The sequence below is a fragment of the Chinchilla lanigera genome, unplaced genomic scaffold (genome assembly GCF_000276665.1).
Source record: "Chinchilla lanigera isolate Chin_1 unplaced genomic scaffold, ChiLan1.0 scaffold00013, whole genome shotgun sequence".
Lineage (NCBI taxonomy): Eukaryota > Metazoa > Chordata > Mammalia > Rodentia > Chinchillidae > Chinchilla > Chinchilla lanigera.
This window is the reverse complement of record NW_004955414.1, coordinates 32,565,078-32,582,023: the sequence shown is the minus strand read 5'-3', so window position 1 is coordinate 32,582,023 and position 16,946 is coordinate 32,565,078. Positions and strand designations below refer to the sequence as shown.

The window sequence follows — 16,946 nt, the reverse complement described above, 5'->3', positions numbered from 1 at the left end:
AGTGTCCCAGGTCCTAAGGCTGCTACGGGGTCAGAAGTTCAGAGAGGCTGAGGCCCTGAGGGAGTGAGGAGAGGAGAGGTTAGAGAGGCCTCCCAGCTGAAGGAGCTTATCTTCCATTCTTAGGGTGAAGGGGCACTTAAGCACGAGAAAGAGATGGGCCAGCTGTGTGCGATGGCGGATATGACGCGGCCCCTTTCCGCATACCCATGGTACTTCATGAAAGAGGGCGTGAAGCCAAGTCCTGAGGGACCTGGGACTTAGGACCAGCAACTCCTATTTCTGTCAATTCTGCCCCTAAGGGCCAGCCCCAGGAAACCCTCAATTACCGCGAGAGCTTAGCCTGAGCTCCGCAGTCAGACTACCTAAGTTAAAATCTTGACTTCATTCATGGGCTATGTTGCTTTGGGCCAGTTACTGTATTTTAGCTCTCTGCACCTGTTTTCTTTCCTCTGAAATGGGGCTGTTGAATTGCTATGAACTATCATTAGACATGGTTTGTAAGATGACCCCCACATAGTAGATGCTCACTATATGTTAATTTGCTTTTCCCCCTAGCTCCCATGACCCCGAAAACCAGATGCCAGATGGCTTTGTGTTACTCATCAGAGGCTCTTCTTCGCCATGAATCCCTGGGTAGCATAAACGTTACCCTCCCTGCAGCAGCCAAGGCCGCTTAGCTTGCACATCCTGAGACTAAGGAATGGTTGTTACAGCCTGGAGGCCATATAACCCTGGGCAGAGGCTCCACCAACCCCAACCTCTTGGTCCTTGGACTTCACAGGACACCAGGAAGTTAAGGCAAATGCTTAGAAAGGCTGGCAGATGAAAATTCAGCACACACCTTAAACCTCCCACCCATCCATGGGATCGTTGATTCAGGCCATGCTGGGAGGTATAAGGGAACTGAAATCAGAGCAAGATTGACACCCACTTCTTTTCAGCCCTGGGCAGATAACGCCCCTCCCTGGGTCTCATTTCTTCATCTATAAAATGCTCAGAGGTTGACTACTATGACCTTCAGGGACTCTTTCTACTGAACATTCCTGGGACTTCCGATGGATAAGAAAAGGACTGACTCCTCCATTCTGCCCCTTCACCAAAACCAAGTGAACAACATGAGCAAGGCCAGATCCCTAGGAGAGGACTGTACTTTCAAGATGCCTGCAGGCTGAGAAAGGAGTATTCAGTGAGGTGGTCTACCAGGCTGGACCTGCAGGGGTACAGCTGTCTGGGGGACCCAGAACTGGCAGGTAGACCTCTGCCTCTGGCTCCATCGGATTCCACAGTAGCCCTAGCAGGGAGATGACCATGGTCTGCATAGGGGGACTGGACACTTTGACGTGGCCACATTCAAAGATTCATCAATGTAGCCTGATGCACAGAGAAATGTCCATGCCAAGTGGACCCCTTTGGACCCCCTGTGCTGTCAGCGAGATGCCTCCCTCCCTCAGTCCAACAGGATGTGCAATGCAACGGGCCATGCTTCCCAACCAACCTGGAGGGGCCAGCTTCCTCCTTAGGGCCTGGCTGTCCCCCATGGGGTTGGCAGGAGTGGTAGCCATAGCCAGGGCTTACCCTAGCCCAGCCACAACGGACCAGAAGCCCAAGAGAATCGCGACACTGCCTGGAGGCAATAAAAACCCAAATCCGTGCTTCATCTCAAAAGTCAGCTTTTTATTTCTGGGGCCAGGGCCCAGGGAGGGGAGATTGTTGAGCTAAAGCATCATTGCTCTCTTTCCAGGAAATGTTGTGAGCTGCAGTGAAAGCTCGAGATGTTGCATTTCTTTTCAACCCAAGCATGTGTTTTTCAAAAATACCATCCTTCCCCCCCCCCCAACTAATTTTAGAATCAGACCAAAGCCAAGCTACTGTCCTCTGTTTCTGTTGGGAAAATACTATATTTATTCGAGATGCAGAAGCGTGTCTCTGCAAACCTCCGATTGCTTCAGGAAAACAAATCTGCTTTAGACTATACAGAAACCATGATACAAAATTTATTTCATGCTCAAATCGCTTTGCATAACATTGGGCATGCAGTTTTTAACTCTGAAGTACTAAATTGCATACAGTGCCAGGTTGTGCCTTGGTAAAAGTGGAGGAGGGCGCCCCTCCTGTGGTCCTGAACTTTTGGTGCTCTACATCCTGGTTTTAAAAGAACACTTGGAAAATCCATATGGTGCTGATTATTTGCTATGAACAATTTGTTATGAAAGTTAGTCACACTGGATCTACACACCAGTAAGATGAGAGAATCAACCTAGACTAGCCGCTGTCAGGGTCTTGGGGAGACGTCTGCTGGGTCACAAGCATGCCAAATGGAAGACGGCAGTGCGATTTTCCACAATTCTATGTGAAGCAAAGTTTTCGGTTTCCGCATGAGAGATGAACTATGAAGGTGAGGTCAATATGACCGATGACTGACCGACTGCCCTTTTCGGAACCTTTGATTTCCATCTTGTGTACAAACGGAAGCAGTCCTTTCCCATCCCCGTCTCTCCTCCCAGCCCACCCCACCCCCACGTCCAGAAATGTACAGGTTTCTACCGATCCCTGTTACAGCTGGGCTCCACCAGTGTGTATAAAAGTAAAAAGTTCTGAAAGAAAATATGGGACTTTTGCTTTTTCTTTTCATTATCGTTGTTTAGGGTAATCATACAGTTGCAGGGGGTTGGTGGATTTGGTTTGCTGGGTTTTCTGTTTAACTTCATGCAAGTCATGCTAAGGAACCCCTCCACCCCCCTTCCCAAATAAAATAAAAGTTTTAAAAAATGAAAAGAAGAAAAAGAAATCCTCTACGGTCAGTTACCATTTGGCCGTAGTAAAAGCTACGTCCGTCCTAGTACAATGCCTGTGCCACTCGGACTCGTCCGGCAAACCTGCATGGCGTGAATTACTCTGTCCGAGGGTGAGGAGGGGCTGCAGGTCCACCCAGATGCTTAATAGCCACCAGTGTCCTCGGCCAAGCCGCCTGGTCAAGTCACTCTCACAGCCTCTGTCGGCATATACTTAGCAATGACAGGGCTTTCTTTGCAAAGATCTGTATGTAAAGAATACAATTAACACTTGAGCTTCTCTTCTTGGCTTTCCCATCCCGCTTGGCACTTAGTTTTTAAGGAAGGAAGAGGAAAGACAGAACAGCCACATGCAGAGGCAGGCAGGTTCTTCTCCAGCTGGCTTGTTTCCCATGCAGCGAGCCAGCCGAGCAGCCTCTCTGTCCCTGCTGGGGAACGGGTGGAGTCCCTAATTCTCTACTCTCCATGTGGTCTCCAGCACCTGCCGGCTTATGGTTCAGAATCCCCCCCAGAAAAACCAGTCCTCAGTGGCTAGCAGGACTCCAGAGAGGTGGGGCTGTGTGGACAAACGTGGGACCCTGCACCCTTGGCACCTCCCAGAGTCTCTGAGCACCTAAGCCAGGATAGGACGGGGCAGTGGGTATCACCTGTGGACAGTGGTTGCTGCTGGGCTCTGGCCACTACAGAGAGATGGGCTGCCTTTGTCCCACATTCCCTGGGCTTCTGGAAGCCCGGTACAGAGCCTCCTGTCTGTTCTTCTAGGCCACACCAACTGATCCAGTGTTCAAGATGAAGGAGAAAGGCAGCCATGAGACCTTACTGGGCAGGGCACAGCCCCTGAGAACGGTCTCCCTGCCCCTCTCCAGGGTGGCCCCTGCTCCTGGGCCTGCTAGAGTCTCCACATGGGAAAAAGCCACTTGCAAGGGGGAGCAGCAGGCCCATCCATGGATGGTGCCAAGGATGGCAGCCCTCCCCAAGGCCGGCAGCCCCCTGCCATGCAGCACCATGCAGGGAGTGGTGCACCGCGCCGAGGTCCCAGGGAGCTCCAGACAGAGCAAGGAAGAAGGGGCCAGCCTAGATCAGGTGGGCACAACTAAGCACTAGTGACCCTCGGGACTTTGTCTCAGCATAGGCTGCCTTTCCTGTTCTAGGTTTGCCTTTGATTTTGAAGTCTGTTTTCTCCTTACATCTGGTTTAGCCACTTCAAATACTGGAGTGGGTGGCAATGGCCACAGGCTACACCATCTGTTGCTCTCAAAAATCCGAGTACTTATCTGACCCAGCCTGTACCCTCTCCCAGCAAGCATCCATGTGCGCGTGTGAGGCGCTCCAGACATGCACGAGCTGCCCCGCCAGTCCACTGCATCGAGAAAGGCGTGGCCCATCTTCCAGGCCTGAGGCGCTCTGGACACCCCAAGCCTCTGCCCAGCCCATGCTCAAGCTCTACTAGAAGCCTCTTTCCAGCAGGGTCAGCCTGAAGTTCTGACTACTGTACAAGACTTCCCACAGAGGCCACTGGCGGTCTCAGCCCTCGCCAACCACAAGGGGGCGCTCACCACACTGGGGCGGGGGCCAGTGACCCCTGGCATCTAAGGTGCAGCACATTCTCTTGCCCATCTTGTCTTGGCAGGTTCTCTATCTGCCACTAGCCTGGCACACACCTTACCTCTGCAAGGACGATGGCTTTGTCCCCAAACCCTGAAGCTTCCCCTCCCACTGGCCTGTGGACTTTCTTTAAAGGATGCCTCCTCCATAACATGGACCTTGGATTGCTAAACTCACAGGCCCTGACCAAGGCATGCCACCCACCCCACTACCACCCTCAACCAGGGGAGAGGAGAGATCGTGTCGCCTCCTGGAGCAGCCCTGCCCCTACTGGAGCAGCCTGCAAGAGGTTCCTCCTGCTTCCCTGGGTACCCCTGGCCTTGGAGTCGTGGCCCATTATGTGCCAGCCTGTGCCAAGCCTCTTCCTACCACCTTAGCTCAATGCCAACTCACAGCTGCCTGGGCCTCAGTTTTGCTCTGCCAGCTTGAATCCCCACGGGGGAGAAGGGACTCAGACTTCCAGGGGCCAACCCTGCGGGCCTCCCTCTGTCTTTGCCCACCTTCGTGTGCCTGCCTGCCCCAGCGCCCCTCCCCGCCGCCCTGCCCACCCAGCTGCAGGAGCGCGAGGCGGCCCGGCCGATGCACAGTGCTCCAGCTTCCTCTACATACCCTTTCTCACTCCTCCACCAGGTGGGCACGCGTACTCCCCGGTTGATAAGAGGAAGCAGGGTCCGTATCTCTCGCGGGCGCCCGAGCGCGTAAAGGGCAGGCCCTCATCAGGAGTGAGGGCCTGGTCTATGTGGGGGCAGTCTTCGTTCGCCAGCGCGGCCTTCGCCACCTCCCCATTCAGTTTGGAATCTTCAAACATATAAGCAGAAGCTATTGAGACACTGAAAACTGTTTAGTGAGGGGGGGACAGGCCGGAGGGGGGCTTTGGCAAAGGGTAGCCCGTCCCAAGGATGGCAAAGCGGCGGGCCACGGAGGGGGGTGCAAGGCTTGAGGGGGAGGGCTCGGCTCATTCCAGCAGCCTCCCGGCTACCCACAGTGCAGGGAGGGAGGGACTCCTGGGTTTGCTCAAAGTTTGCAAAAAGATGAGTTGGTGATGGGCCCAGCATGTGCGCTGGGGGCCAGGCCCAAGGCCCAAGGCGGGGCTGATGAGACAGGATGGTGTGGATGCAGTCATGGGGGAAGGGCCAGACACAGAGCTCAGGGAGAGACAGACAGACACGCAGAAATGCTGCAGTCCAGAGAGGGCCGTCCAGACCCCCTGCCGCTGACCAGAGCCTGGCTGCCTCCCATCAGCACCCAGGCACCACTCATGCTTCCCCGGCTGAGTCCAGACCTCATCCAATCCACTGAATTCCTCCCGACCCCGCTTTGGATCCCATTGGATCACTTGATTCATGAGGCGGTCACCCCACCAAAGGGTGGCTCAGCCTGCCCCACCACTCCCGAGGGACTCAGCTGGTCCTTCTGGCGTCTCATTCACCACGTAGGCTAGGCTTGGTCACACCTTCTGCTCTGTGCCCTCAAGGGCCCATCCTGTCTCTCTAGCTGTCTTCCATTCAGTCTAGGCCTGCTCCCACCATCTGTTCTGTCCCACAAGGACCCGAACTGGTCACCCTGATTCCTCCATCCCCTGTCCTGAAAAGATCTGTGTTCACACATTTCAACTCTGTCCCCACAGGGACCCGATCTGACCGGCCTGCCCTATTCCCCATGCACACCAGTCCCGGCCACACACGCTACTCTGTCCCCTCACAGCCCGGTTTGGCTCCTTCATCTGCTCCATCCCACACAAAGCCAGCACTCATGGCTTCCCACACACACCAAGCCAGTGTCTTCCCCAGCGGGCCTGGTCAGCTCGCACAGCCACAGTGGGATGTAGGCATGAGGCTGTGAGGGGGGACACGGGTGTGGGAAGGGCTCCCCTTCCTGTCTCCCGCCAGTGTCCCCAGCAAAGCAGAGCAAATGGATGTGTAGAAGACAACAGCGGTTGATGGACTAGGGTGGGGAAGATCCGAGGTAGCCTGAGAAGGAACCCGGGAAGAAGTCTGGGGCCATCTTTGGTAGGGGGCAAAGTGTGGCCAGAGCAAGGAGCCCTGTGGCTCCCAGTCCCAGCAGCAGACCCAGGGAGGCCTTGGGCTGGCAGAGGGGGCTCTGGCTGGCTTTGCCCCCACCCCATCTCTCTTGGAGACTAAGCCCCATGTTCTCTGCCCTCAAAGCAGAGTCTTCCTGGCCAGGGTGGAGCCAACTCAAACAGTGCACCTAGGGTGAGCCTCCAAGGGCGGGCCCGTTTGTGGCAGAAGGAAACCAACATGGGCCACCAGAGTGGGGGAGGCACTGCCAAAGGTTAAAGAGGGGAAGCTGGGCACAATTTCCGCCTGCTCTGACAATCCCGTGATCCTGCTCACATCAGTAACTGCACGAAGGAGCGATCCTTCCCCGCGTGCACACACTCGGCGTGCACGTGGGTGGGATCGACACCTGTGTACATATTGTGTCACTACAAAGAGGCAGTCAGTCAAAAGAGAAATGGACCAATCAGGTTTATTCGTAAAGCAAATCCAAAAACTCCCATCATAATTTTGGAACTTAAAAAAAAAAGTCTCTCGTACAAGATGGCAAAGCATTTCATGTACAGTGCGTTTCTTGACAAATCCCAGGGGCTTTACTCCCCAACTGCTCTGAACCAGAAAGGCCAGTTACCAAGGAAACTCTGACACCATGTGACTGGGGCTGGGGGCTCCCTAGGGTGAGGGGGCAAGTCTGCTGGCACGTGAGTGCTCAGAGACAGGCCCTGGGGGCCTCCTCCCCAAGGATCTCTGGGCTGGGAATAGCATGGCCATGGATGGGGTGAGGGTGTGGAAGTTGGGATCCATAGTACCCTGCATGATTTTTCCTCTGGGGGAACCAGGGGGCCTCCCAGGAGCTACTGACCTAGGAGGGCAATGAGGACTTTCCTTCTTGGCCATCAGCTGTCAGTGGAGGTGTCCAAGCCTGCAGTGCTCGTACAGGGGAGGGGTCAAAGGCGGCTGCCCTTCTCTGCCTCTGCCTTCACAGATGTGCAGCCTAAGACCCCACCTCTGGCTCTGTCCCCAAGCCCCTGCCCCAGGGCTCTCAGAACTTTAAAGAACCCAAAGTTGGGCTGATTTTTTTCCCTGAAGGCGCAGGGGCGAGGAGCAGCCATCAGGGCTGTCTGGCAGATGGGTTCCCAGGATACTCCTGGGCCTGCTTCTCCCAGCCCTGACCTCCGATGAAGGGACTATGATGGATGACTTCTGATGAATGGACTATGTTGGTTTCTGCGCAACTGGGGATGCTCTCAGGAACTGGGATACCGACCTCCAAACACGCTCCAGTGGGAAAAACAAGGACCCAGCTGTCTAACCTGGGGAGCTGGTGAAAAGGGCCACGAAGCAAGCTTACCCAAGCCCTCCACCACACACCCCACACCCTGCCCTGGCCCCAGCCTTTGGATGAGATGGCAGCCAGGAGCCGTTCCCACCCGCTTCCCCCAGGCCCCACTAAACCCCCAGGCCTGTGATCATGGAATGACAACATGGGCAGCGTCTCAGATGGTTTCCAGGCTTTGAAATGGGCTGAGATGAGCGTCCACAAGAGGGTCATTTTTTTTAAACTTTGGAGCAAGGAGAACGTGAGTGGCTGGGCCTTCAGCCAGCAGGCTGGCTTTTCTGCCCCTTCTTCAGGCACCGCCGATGTACTTACTGTTCACACCAGTGGCGGGCGCCAGGGGGCGCACGCAGGGCTGGGGTGGGGTGGGGGGTGCTGGGTATATCCTTGGGTTTACCCCCCAGAGGTCTGCCCAGCTGGGGACTCAGGGGAAAACATCCCAGGCTAAATGGGAACGGTCTGTGAGACATAATCACGAGAACCAGCACAAGTCATGCAACAAAACGAGGAGAGAGAGAGAGACATGATTACTGGAGAGAGAGAGAGAAAGAGAGAATGTGAATAACATGGAAAAGAACACCCACACCTGGCTCTCACACTCGGCTCATTTCTCCACTGCGCCCCTCAGCCCACCAGTGACAACGAGGACCCCGCTCAGGGTCCAAGCTGCCAACCCCACCTGGCTGCTGCATCCTGCCTGTTCACCTCTACCCCCGTCCCGTCACCCTCCCTGCCCACGGACTAGCACCACTCCCCGGGCAGCCACCACGGCCCAGCAGGGGACAGGTGAGGGGGCAGGGATAGGGGACTTTGGGCTCTGCCATTCTGGGAGAAACCCACACCCCAAAGATGACCCAGAGGGTTCATCGGCGACACCCAGGGCCCCAGGGAGGGGCTTCTCTGGGACCTTGCTGTTGTCTGGGCTGGAGGAAAGAAGCCTGGCCACCACCTTCCCCTTTGCCACACCCCTGCTCACCTACGCTGGGACCCTGAATGCCTGGACACTGCACCACAAAGGACTGACCCACATCAGAGGAGCAGATATGAACAAGACACACGTGAATGGATATGGCAGGACAGAGGGAGTGCTCCAAGCTGCCCAGAGCAGGTGGCTTTTGGGAGAGGAGCAGTTCTCCGGAGCTTTCAGCCCCGGCCACACCCTGGATGTACCCTCTTGCCTCTCCCTCTGTGGCCCAACACCCAGGTGAGAACTAGACCTTTGACAGCCCCCAGGACAGGACCCTGAAACACTGACACCATGCCACATCCCACTGGGTCATCCCTGGGGCAGACACACAGACTGAGGTTACAGGAGTGACCAGGAGTGGGAGGGGAAGGAGGGAGCTGCTAGCAGCCTAAGAGGCCTGGGAGTGGAGAGTGGAGGTGGGCAGCCCTCAGGGCCCAGCATGCTGTGCGTGGGTTTGGAAGTGGAACTGGAGAATCCTGCAGGCTCCCTACAAACCACAATGCCATCCTGGCCTCGGTCTTCTCCCTCACTCTCACAAACTGCCCCCCACACCCATCTAGTGCACAGGTACAAGCAGATGGCAATGGAGGGAGGCCAGTACAGAGGTGGGCAGTATACCCCTTCTTGGTGACAGATCATCCAAGTCTCATACACAGCTTGTGGAGGGAAGAGGGTCCTGGTGAGGGACTGAGCAGGACTGGGGTCTCTGGGCTGAGCCAGGAGGGCGGTCTGAACACCAGGACAGCAGCGACACCACCAGGGGAAGTGAGTGTTTGGGAGGGGATTGGGAATGGGCAAGCAGGCTGAGGGGACGGGTGGGGGAGGACTAGGTACCCACTGAAGAGGGCAAGCTTGGGCATCCCTGTGCCTCCTTGGCCATGCGACTGTTCAAACCAGAGTTTTCTGGGTCCCTGAAACCTGGAGCCAGGGTAAGGGAGCATCCAGGGGCAGGGCCACTGAGGCTGAGGAGGGGTTGGGGAGCCCAGAAGACCTAACTGTCCCTGGACCTAGCTAGTATGCATGTCTGAGCACACAAAACTATACTCCTGTGTGTATACATGGGTGCCTGTGTGTGTGTGGACACACACATGTGCCCTCAGCACATGGATAACACTGTGACTGCCTAGACATGCAGAGGAATCTGTGCCCACTTGGAGTGAATGGGCACCCTTGGTGGGCTGGCCTGAGAGCCCCACATTTGGTACACCAATCCAGAAAGACCCGTATTTGGGAAGATGCACTGGGAGGGCCCAGGGGGCGATGACGGTGCCCCTCGATAGGTGCTTCGAAGCACTTCCCCCAGAGTCCCAGGACCTGTCCTTGCCCTAATGGTGGCTCCTGAGACCACATGGCTGCCTAATCCAAAGCAGGGCTTGGGCAGGGGCTTCCCAAGGACAGTCACGACTTGTTCAAGAGCCTTCCTCCTCTGCACCCCCAGTTTCAGCCTCTGAGATCTCTGTTCACCCCCTGTCCCAGCCTAGGACACTAGCCACATTCTCTAGCTGCCTGCAGGAGTCCTGGAAGGGGAAGGTATAGGGGCTGGGCAGAGGGGCTGGAAACCCCCACAGCAGAGAACTGGGCCGTGGGGGCTGTGCTTTGGCTGGCACAGCTGTGGGATGGAACCGGAACAGGACTGGGATGGGGCGGTGGGTCAGAGAGCATGGCAACAGGGAAGGAAATCAGTCATCCTCTGAGGGCGGCCACTGGAACCAAGGGGGACATCCTCATGTGGGGCTGCGCTAGCCTGGGTACACGCCAGACCTGGGCATGGGGATGTCTTTCCTAGACTAAATGCATCTAATCTCTCACATCAACCTCATGTTCCCCCAGGTACTTGTTCCTAGCTCAGTCTTGTCATTCTTCTCTGGGTCATCCATTTCTTTGAGATCCCTGTTTCCACAGAATAAGTAGATGGTATTCCATGGGTAGAGGTAGACTATGGGCTTTATATCTTCGGACCAGAGCCCCATGATCAACTTTATGTGCTATGTGCAGATTCTCATAAAACTGAGATAGTCCCATAACGAACCACTAGCCATGGAATATTAGAATATATCCCACAGTGACTAGTATTGTTTCATGGGCCCCTCCCCCTCCCTGACCCCCAGTGAGTTCATGGGAAAGTGGCTGAACACTGGTTGGGATGTCTTGTATTGCTGCTGCAGTCCCTATCGCTGGACATGAGGACAACCCTCAGTAGGAGGTTGTTGCTGGTCTGTAGTGCTTTCATCTAAGCTGCCTAGGGTGGTGGCCCCCTCTAATCCTTTGCTCACCAGCCACTTCCATCAGAAGGTCACCAAAAACTCCCACTGGGCCATCAACCCAAACAGACATCATGAAAGCCAGAGTCACTCCAACAGGTTCCTAAAGATAATCGCTAAACTCTAGAGTGGTGGTAGAGGATGAGTTGGTTCGGCATGCTATGGGTAAGTAAGCTTGTCACAGCAGGCTGGGGCATCTCCAGGAAGGACCTGGAGCTAGGCAGCCGGAATCAGAGCAGGAATTCTACTCAGTTATGAAGTCAGGTTCTGCCGGGGCTGAGAATCCTTGCTACTGCCTTTGCAGGGACCCTCATACCCGGATCCCATGCACCACTTCTGCCGTCTACACAGCCTGAAAATACCGTGTTAAGGACCAAATCAAATGCTGTCTGGCACCTCTGATCACACCCGCCCCCACCCCGCTCCAACACTGGGTCAGTAGCCTGAGTCAAGGACTCACGCTTGACTCCTGCCCACCTGAGCAGCAGCCCCTGGGCTCCTGCCAAGACAGTCCTCAGCAACCTCGCGGGCGTGTGGTCTCTTCAGAATATCGCAAGACCAACCACATCAACCTTCTTACCCAGGGCCACCAGTGAGGTTCCTCTAGCAGGCTCTTGCCTTCTGAACATGGCCGCCCAGCATTTCCCTGGGCCCCCAAGCTCCACACCTCGAGACTGAGTGCAGGGTCCGGGGTTGCCCACGGAACTAAGGAAGCAGTCTGACTGAATCTGCAATCATCGCTACAGGGGGCGGAGGTGAAAGGTCAGATCGACATGCCTCTAAGAGGTTTCCTACCTGCTCTGTTAATTTCTAAAATTTCTTCCTGGGCCAGCGGACATGTGTCACTCTGAGTACTGTGGTGTGGAGAGTTTACGACAGATTTACAATAATTGGGAGATCCCAGCTGCGGTGGCCGTGGAATATGCTTCTTTTTTTTCTTTGGTAGTTTCTGCTTAGCCATGGCTAAGGAGTAGTACATCCCAAAATTGTTCACGATGACAGGCACAGGCATGGCGATGGTCAGCACGCCCGCCAGCGCGCACAGTGCTCCCACCAACATGCCAGACCACGTCTGCGGGTACATATCTCCGTAGCCCAGCGTTGTCATGGTGACCACAGCCCACCAGAAGCCGATGGGGATGTTCTTAAAGTGCGTGTGCTCACTGGCGCTGGGGTCATTGGGCTGTGCCCCTATCCTTTCGGCATAGTAGATCATGGTGGCAAAGATGAGCACGCCCAGGGCCAGGAAGATGATGAGCAGCAGGAACTCATTGGTGCTGGCGCGGAGCGTGTGGCCCAAGACCCGCAGGCCAACGAAGTGGCGGGTCAGCTTGAATATGCGCAGGATACGCACGAAGCGGACGACACGCAGGAAGCCTAGCACATCCTTGGCGGCCTTGGAGGACAGGCCACTGAGGCCCACCTCCAGGTAGAAGGGGAGGATAGCCACAAAGTCAATGATGTTGAGCGAGTTCTTGATGAACTCCACCTTGTTGGGGCAGAAGACGACACGCATGAGGAACTCGAAGGTGAACCAGACCACGCAGACACCCTCGATGTAGGTGAGGAAGGCCTCCGTCTCCGCTTCCCGGTAGTAGCGCACCTGCGTGCCGTTCCGCACGTTCTCAATCTCCGTCTTGTTCACAATGGGGTTGAAGCGCTCGTGGGTCTCCAGGCAGAAGGTGGTGATGGAGACCAGGATGAAGAAGAGGGAGGCAAAGGCCACATACTGTGGGCAAGAAACACACAGCGTCAGAGGGGAGCCCCTCCCACCCCAAGTGGAGACACCTGGGGTCCCTTGCGTTGGGTCCAGTCACAGGGCCAGACCGGGGGAAGACGCCTGCACAGGGTCCCTTCCAGCACAACCCAAGCTGACACGCCATGTTTCCTCCCTCGGGGCCTGAGGGTTGTGCTTTCCTGCCAGGCCTGGGCAAAACCCTGCTCCTTCGCCGTGCATGCTGTCCCAGTGGCCAGCAGGGCACCACAGGGAAGGTTCCTGGGCCTACCAAATACCCTCGCTGAACTGTTGCTGACTGGGAAATCAACAATTGCATGAGGTCACTGGCATGTGGAGGTGACTGTTAGAGCACTTAGTCACCCAACTAATACAGACAACTTAGTTTGCCGGAGCTGCAGTTTGTAAAAAATGAGAGGCGGGCAGCTACGGCTCCCTTCGAGGCCACATCTCTCTCCCAGCTCTGGTCTGTGAGGTGAAGGAGCACCAAGGCCGCACCCTGCATCAGGAAGCACCCAGGCGGCAGCTGCCTTGATGACTGTCCTCGACCCTGAGGGGAGCTTGAGGGGGCCTAGAACAGGTCATGGTCTGAGCTGATCATGACCATGGGCCATGGCACCCAACCTGGCAGGGATCTGAGAACCCAGAACTAGGTGGACCTTCCAAGCCACATTCTAGGATGAAGGCAGGGAAAGGAACAGGGAAGGACAATGTTGGCCTCTCAGAGCAACAGGATGGGAAGTCTTTAGAGATGATCCGGGTCCAGGTACTGCGTGCTACAGATGGGAAGAGGCCCAGAAACAGGAAGAGACCCATCTCAGCTGCTCATTACTGTATATTCATATCCTGTTGGTTTTAGAGCATTGCATAATATTTGTTTGTCTTTTTGAGACAGGGTCTCGCTATGCAGCTCAGGCTGGCCTTGAGCTCACTTTGTAGCCCAGGCTGGCCTTGAACTTGTAACAATCCTGTGGCCTTAGTCTCCTGGGTGCTGGGATTACAGGCATGCACCACTATACCTGGCATACTGTATAATCCTTTTTTTTTGGTACTGGAAATCGAACTCAGGACCTTGTGCTTACCAGGTGGGTGCTGTGCTGTTGGGCTATATCCCCAGCCCTGTATAATCTTTAAAACCTTTTTTCTAGGCTACTCCCAAGTGTGACCCACATGCACCCTTCCATCCATCTATCTCTTTCTTTTTTCATTCATCCACCATCCTCTTTTTTCCTCCCTCTCTTCCTTCCTCCTTCCCTCCCTCCCATCCATTGATCCTTCCTAACTTCCATCCATGCATCCTCCATCCTCTCTCCCTCCTCTTTCCCTTCTTTTTTCCACCTGGACACCCATTCACAAGCCTTCCTTCTCTCTTTCCTTTTGCTCTTTGCTCCCTTTCTGCTTGCCATTCCATCCATCATTTTTCTTCCCTCTTTTCTTTTTACCATTCCTTCTTTCCTCCCTCCCTTCTCTCCCTCCCTTAATCCACCCATTGACCATCTACCCATCCTCCCATCCATCAGTTCATTCATCCATCCTTTCTTCCTGGTACTCCTCACCAGCCACCAAGTTATGCCCAGCACAGAGTGAAATCGGGCTCTGTCTAGCTCCTAGGGAGCTCTGGGCCAGCTAAGGGTGAAGGATGTATCCAAAGACCAGCACAGTGCAGTAGACTGGTGACCCCCTCAGCCCTGTGAAGTAGGAGGGGTGGGGAAAAGGTGAGAGTGATTTATACACCCCTGCGAGAGGCAGGGCAAAGACTTAAAGCCAGCTCTTCCAACCCCAGGAACCTCTTCTCTTAGTTGAGACCTGGGCTGCCACAGGGGAAGACCAGCAAAGCAGAGTACAGCAACTGGAAGAGGCCTCCTCCTCAAACCCACGCTCACCGAGATCCAGAGCTCTTTCCCTCACCAGAATCACCAAAGCTAAAAAGCCCATCTCCAGCTGTTGGATATTTGGCCCATGATGATTCTGGACTCCCCATCCTGAAGCAATGCATTACAGTACAGACTCCCTGAGGACAGGCCATGCCCCCAGCCAGGCCCCTGCCCTGGCCCTTTCATAAGTGGAGAGGAACAGTTCCCCTCTGAGTGTCTGAGGGAAACCCGGAGGCCCAGCCCTGCGCACTCCGAGCTCCTGACCCTGACCCATGGACCTCCCTGTCCCTTGCTGCCCCAGCAACCAGGACAGGGCCCTTCCAAAGCCTCTCACATCCATCATCTGCATCCTGACTCAAGAGCGCCACTGCCATCACAGCAGGTTTTAGGCTTCAGTGTCAGCCGCAGTTACCAGCGAGAGCCGCCCATGGGAATCCCAGCCCTGCCAGGGCCAGCTGCTCATGCTGCCCACAGAGAAAAACTCAAACTCCTCAGCCTGGCACCCGAGGGGCCCCATGCGCTGGCCTCACCTGAGTTTCAGGGTCCTCTCCCCACCTGTACCTAGCAGTCCTGCCACGCGCAACTCTGTGCCATTTCTGATCACAGAGTGGCTTCCTCATCTTCATGGCTTTGCGCCTGCTTTTTGTTCCATGGCAGTGCCCCTGCCAGTTTCTAGCTGGGAAAATCCCATTCATCCGTCAGTGCCCCACTAATAGCCCTTCCCTCAGGGTAAGGCTCCCGCTGGCATCTGTGGCCCTGGGAGGCAGCAAATGGAGGGACTCCCTAAGGAGTCTCCACCCACCCTTGGGAGCCAATGAATCTGCCTCCAACTCTGCCTCTTTAATGCTGGAGTGCTCATGGGAATAGCCAGATGGGGCACTGACGTTCCCAGAGCCCTGTAACTCCCAGTGCCCCTACAGGCCCTCAGTGTTCTCATCTCCCTTGCCCTCTCACGGTACAGATCCTGATGGAGAAACAGAGGCCCAGAAAGAGGTCGGGCCTTATACAACTCATGCAGAAAAATCCTTGGTTACCAGGGATCAGTGGACAGCCTGGATCCCATGAGTGGAGGAGGGTGGGCAGCAACAGCCAGGCCTAGAGCAGACACTAAGATTCTGTCCCCAGGAAGAGCCAGAAGCAGTGGAGGCTGCACCTCTTGCCTGCCAAGGCTCCCTGATCCCCTGCCTTCCCGGCCTCTGGTGCTGAAGGCCTGGCCACCCTCTGTCCAGGCAGAGCCCCACAACACCCTGATCCAAGCGGACCCCGAGAGGGCCGTGGAGGAAGCTGCCCCTGCCTGGCTCAGATCACAAAGTTGCCTTAAGCCCAGGGAGCAGCAGAACAGCAATCAAGGGCGCAGCCAAAGCAAGAGCAGCCGAGCCCCTGTGTGCTCTGTTCTGTCTACGCCTGGCAGAGCGCAGAAAGGAGAGGGAAAGGCAACCAAAGCTTGAGGACATCCTTACTGTGTGCCTCTAATCCCCACCGGCTTGGCAGAACAGGTGGCTATCTCCCCACTGTGTCACGAAGTAAAGCCAGGAACTCAGAGGTTCAGGGACTAAATCACAGTTTTAAAGCTAATGATGAAACTAAGATGTGGACCCGAGTTTACGGAGCGGTAGTACCTGAGCTCTGTCACCACCAAACCACCAAAGCTCTTGCGGCAAAAACCACATCCCTTCCTACTGGATAGCTGGCCCCAGACTGAATCTGGGCTGTTGCATCTTAGCTGACACCCACAGTGCAGGCTCTCTAGGAGCAGGTCATACCAACCCCGTGGCAGAGGGCAGGGGCACCTGCATCCACAGGCAGCGGCCTGGCCACCGTGAATCATTCTCAGGTCTTAGTGCCCAGGCCTTGATGCACCTGGGCAGAAGCGGTGTGGGTAGGGCATTGTGATGAAAGCAGCCTCGGACCATCCAGCCTGCATCCCCTCTTGGTCGCCCCTGCTGTGGACCCATTGGGAGAAGACCACAACTTATTCGGGGAGCAAAGTCAGGGGCCAAGAGCATGGAATGGGAAATCCCAGGGTCAGCTGACCCTGGGCAGGGAGGGAAGCCCTGCCTGGCAGGAGCTGAACAGCAAGCCTTGGAGCAGCAACCCTGGACCAGTCACCCCCAGTGCAAGGGGGAGGGGCAGAAGCCCTTGTGAGCTACCTGCCTCCCATTCCCCAGTCACCCAGAGACACAATGACCCAGACAGGCAACCCAGAATACACACTTCCTCTCTTCTAAGCGCAGGCACTGAACACACGAACACACCAACTACCCCCCGGGCCTCACCATGCTCAGAGAACACAGGAGCCTTCGTAGGGCTTGCTGAGACGTCATGGCACACCAATAGACACACAGCTGTTGGGCTTAA

The 16,946-nt window shown here is 55.6% G+C and overlaps 2 protein-coding genes across 6 annotated transcripts in view; one reads left to right on the top strand and one right to left on the bottom strand.

The window, feature by feature from the left end:
* Sergef (secretion regulating guanine nucleotide exchange factor) overlaps nt 1–2,605 on the top strand; it is a 217,296-nt gene extending 214,691 nt beyond the window's left edge. For all 5 annotated transcript variants that reach the window (XR_260219.1, XR_001233168.1, XR_001233167.1 and 2 more), the window contains one exon: nt 556–2,605. The gene's annotated coding sequence lies outside the window, so the exon portion shown is untranslated. The remainder of the gene's footprint in view (nt 1–555) is intronic.
* The window catches only part of Kcnc1 (potassium channel, voltage gated Shaw related subfamily C, member 1), a 41,403-nt gene continuing 26,110 nt past the window's right edge, over nt 1,654–16,946 (bottom strand). Inside the window, exons 2-4 of the mRNA XM_005380395.1 lie at nt 11,775–12,708; nt 5,007–5,195; nt 1,654–3,037 (exon numbers count right to left, since the gene is read on the bottom strand). Of these exons, the coding sequence (XP_005380452.1) occupies nt 2,973–3,037; nt 5,007–5,195; nt 11,775–12,708 (1,188 nt within the window). The 3' untranslated portion in view covers nt 1,654–2,972. The remainder of the gene's footprint in view (nt 3,038–5,006; nt 5,196–11,774; nt 12,709–16,946) is intronic.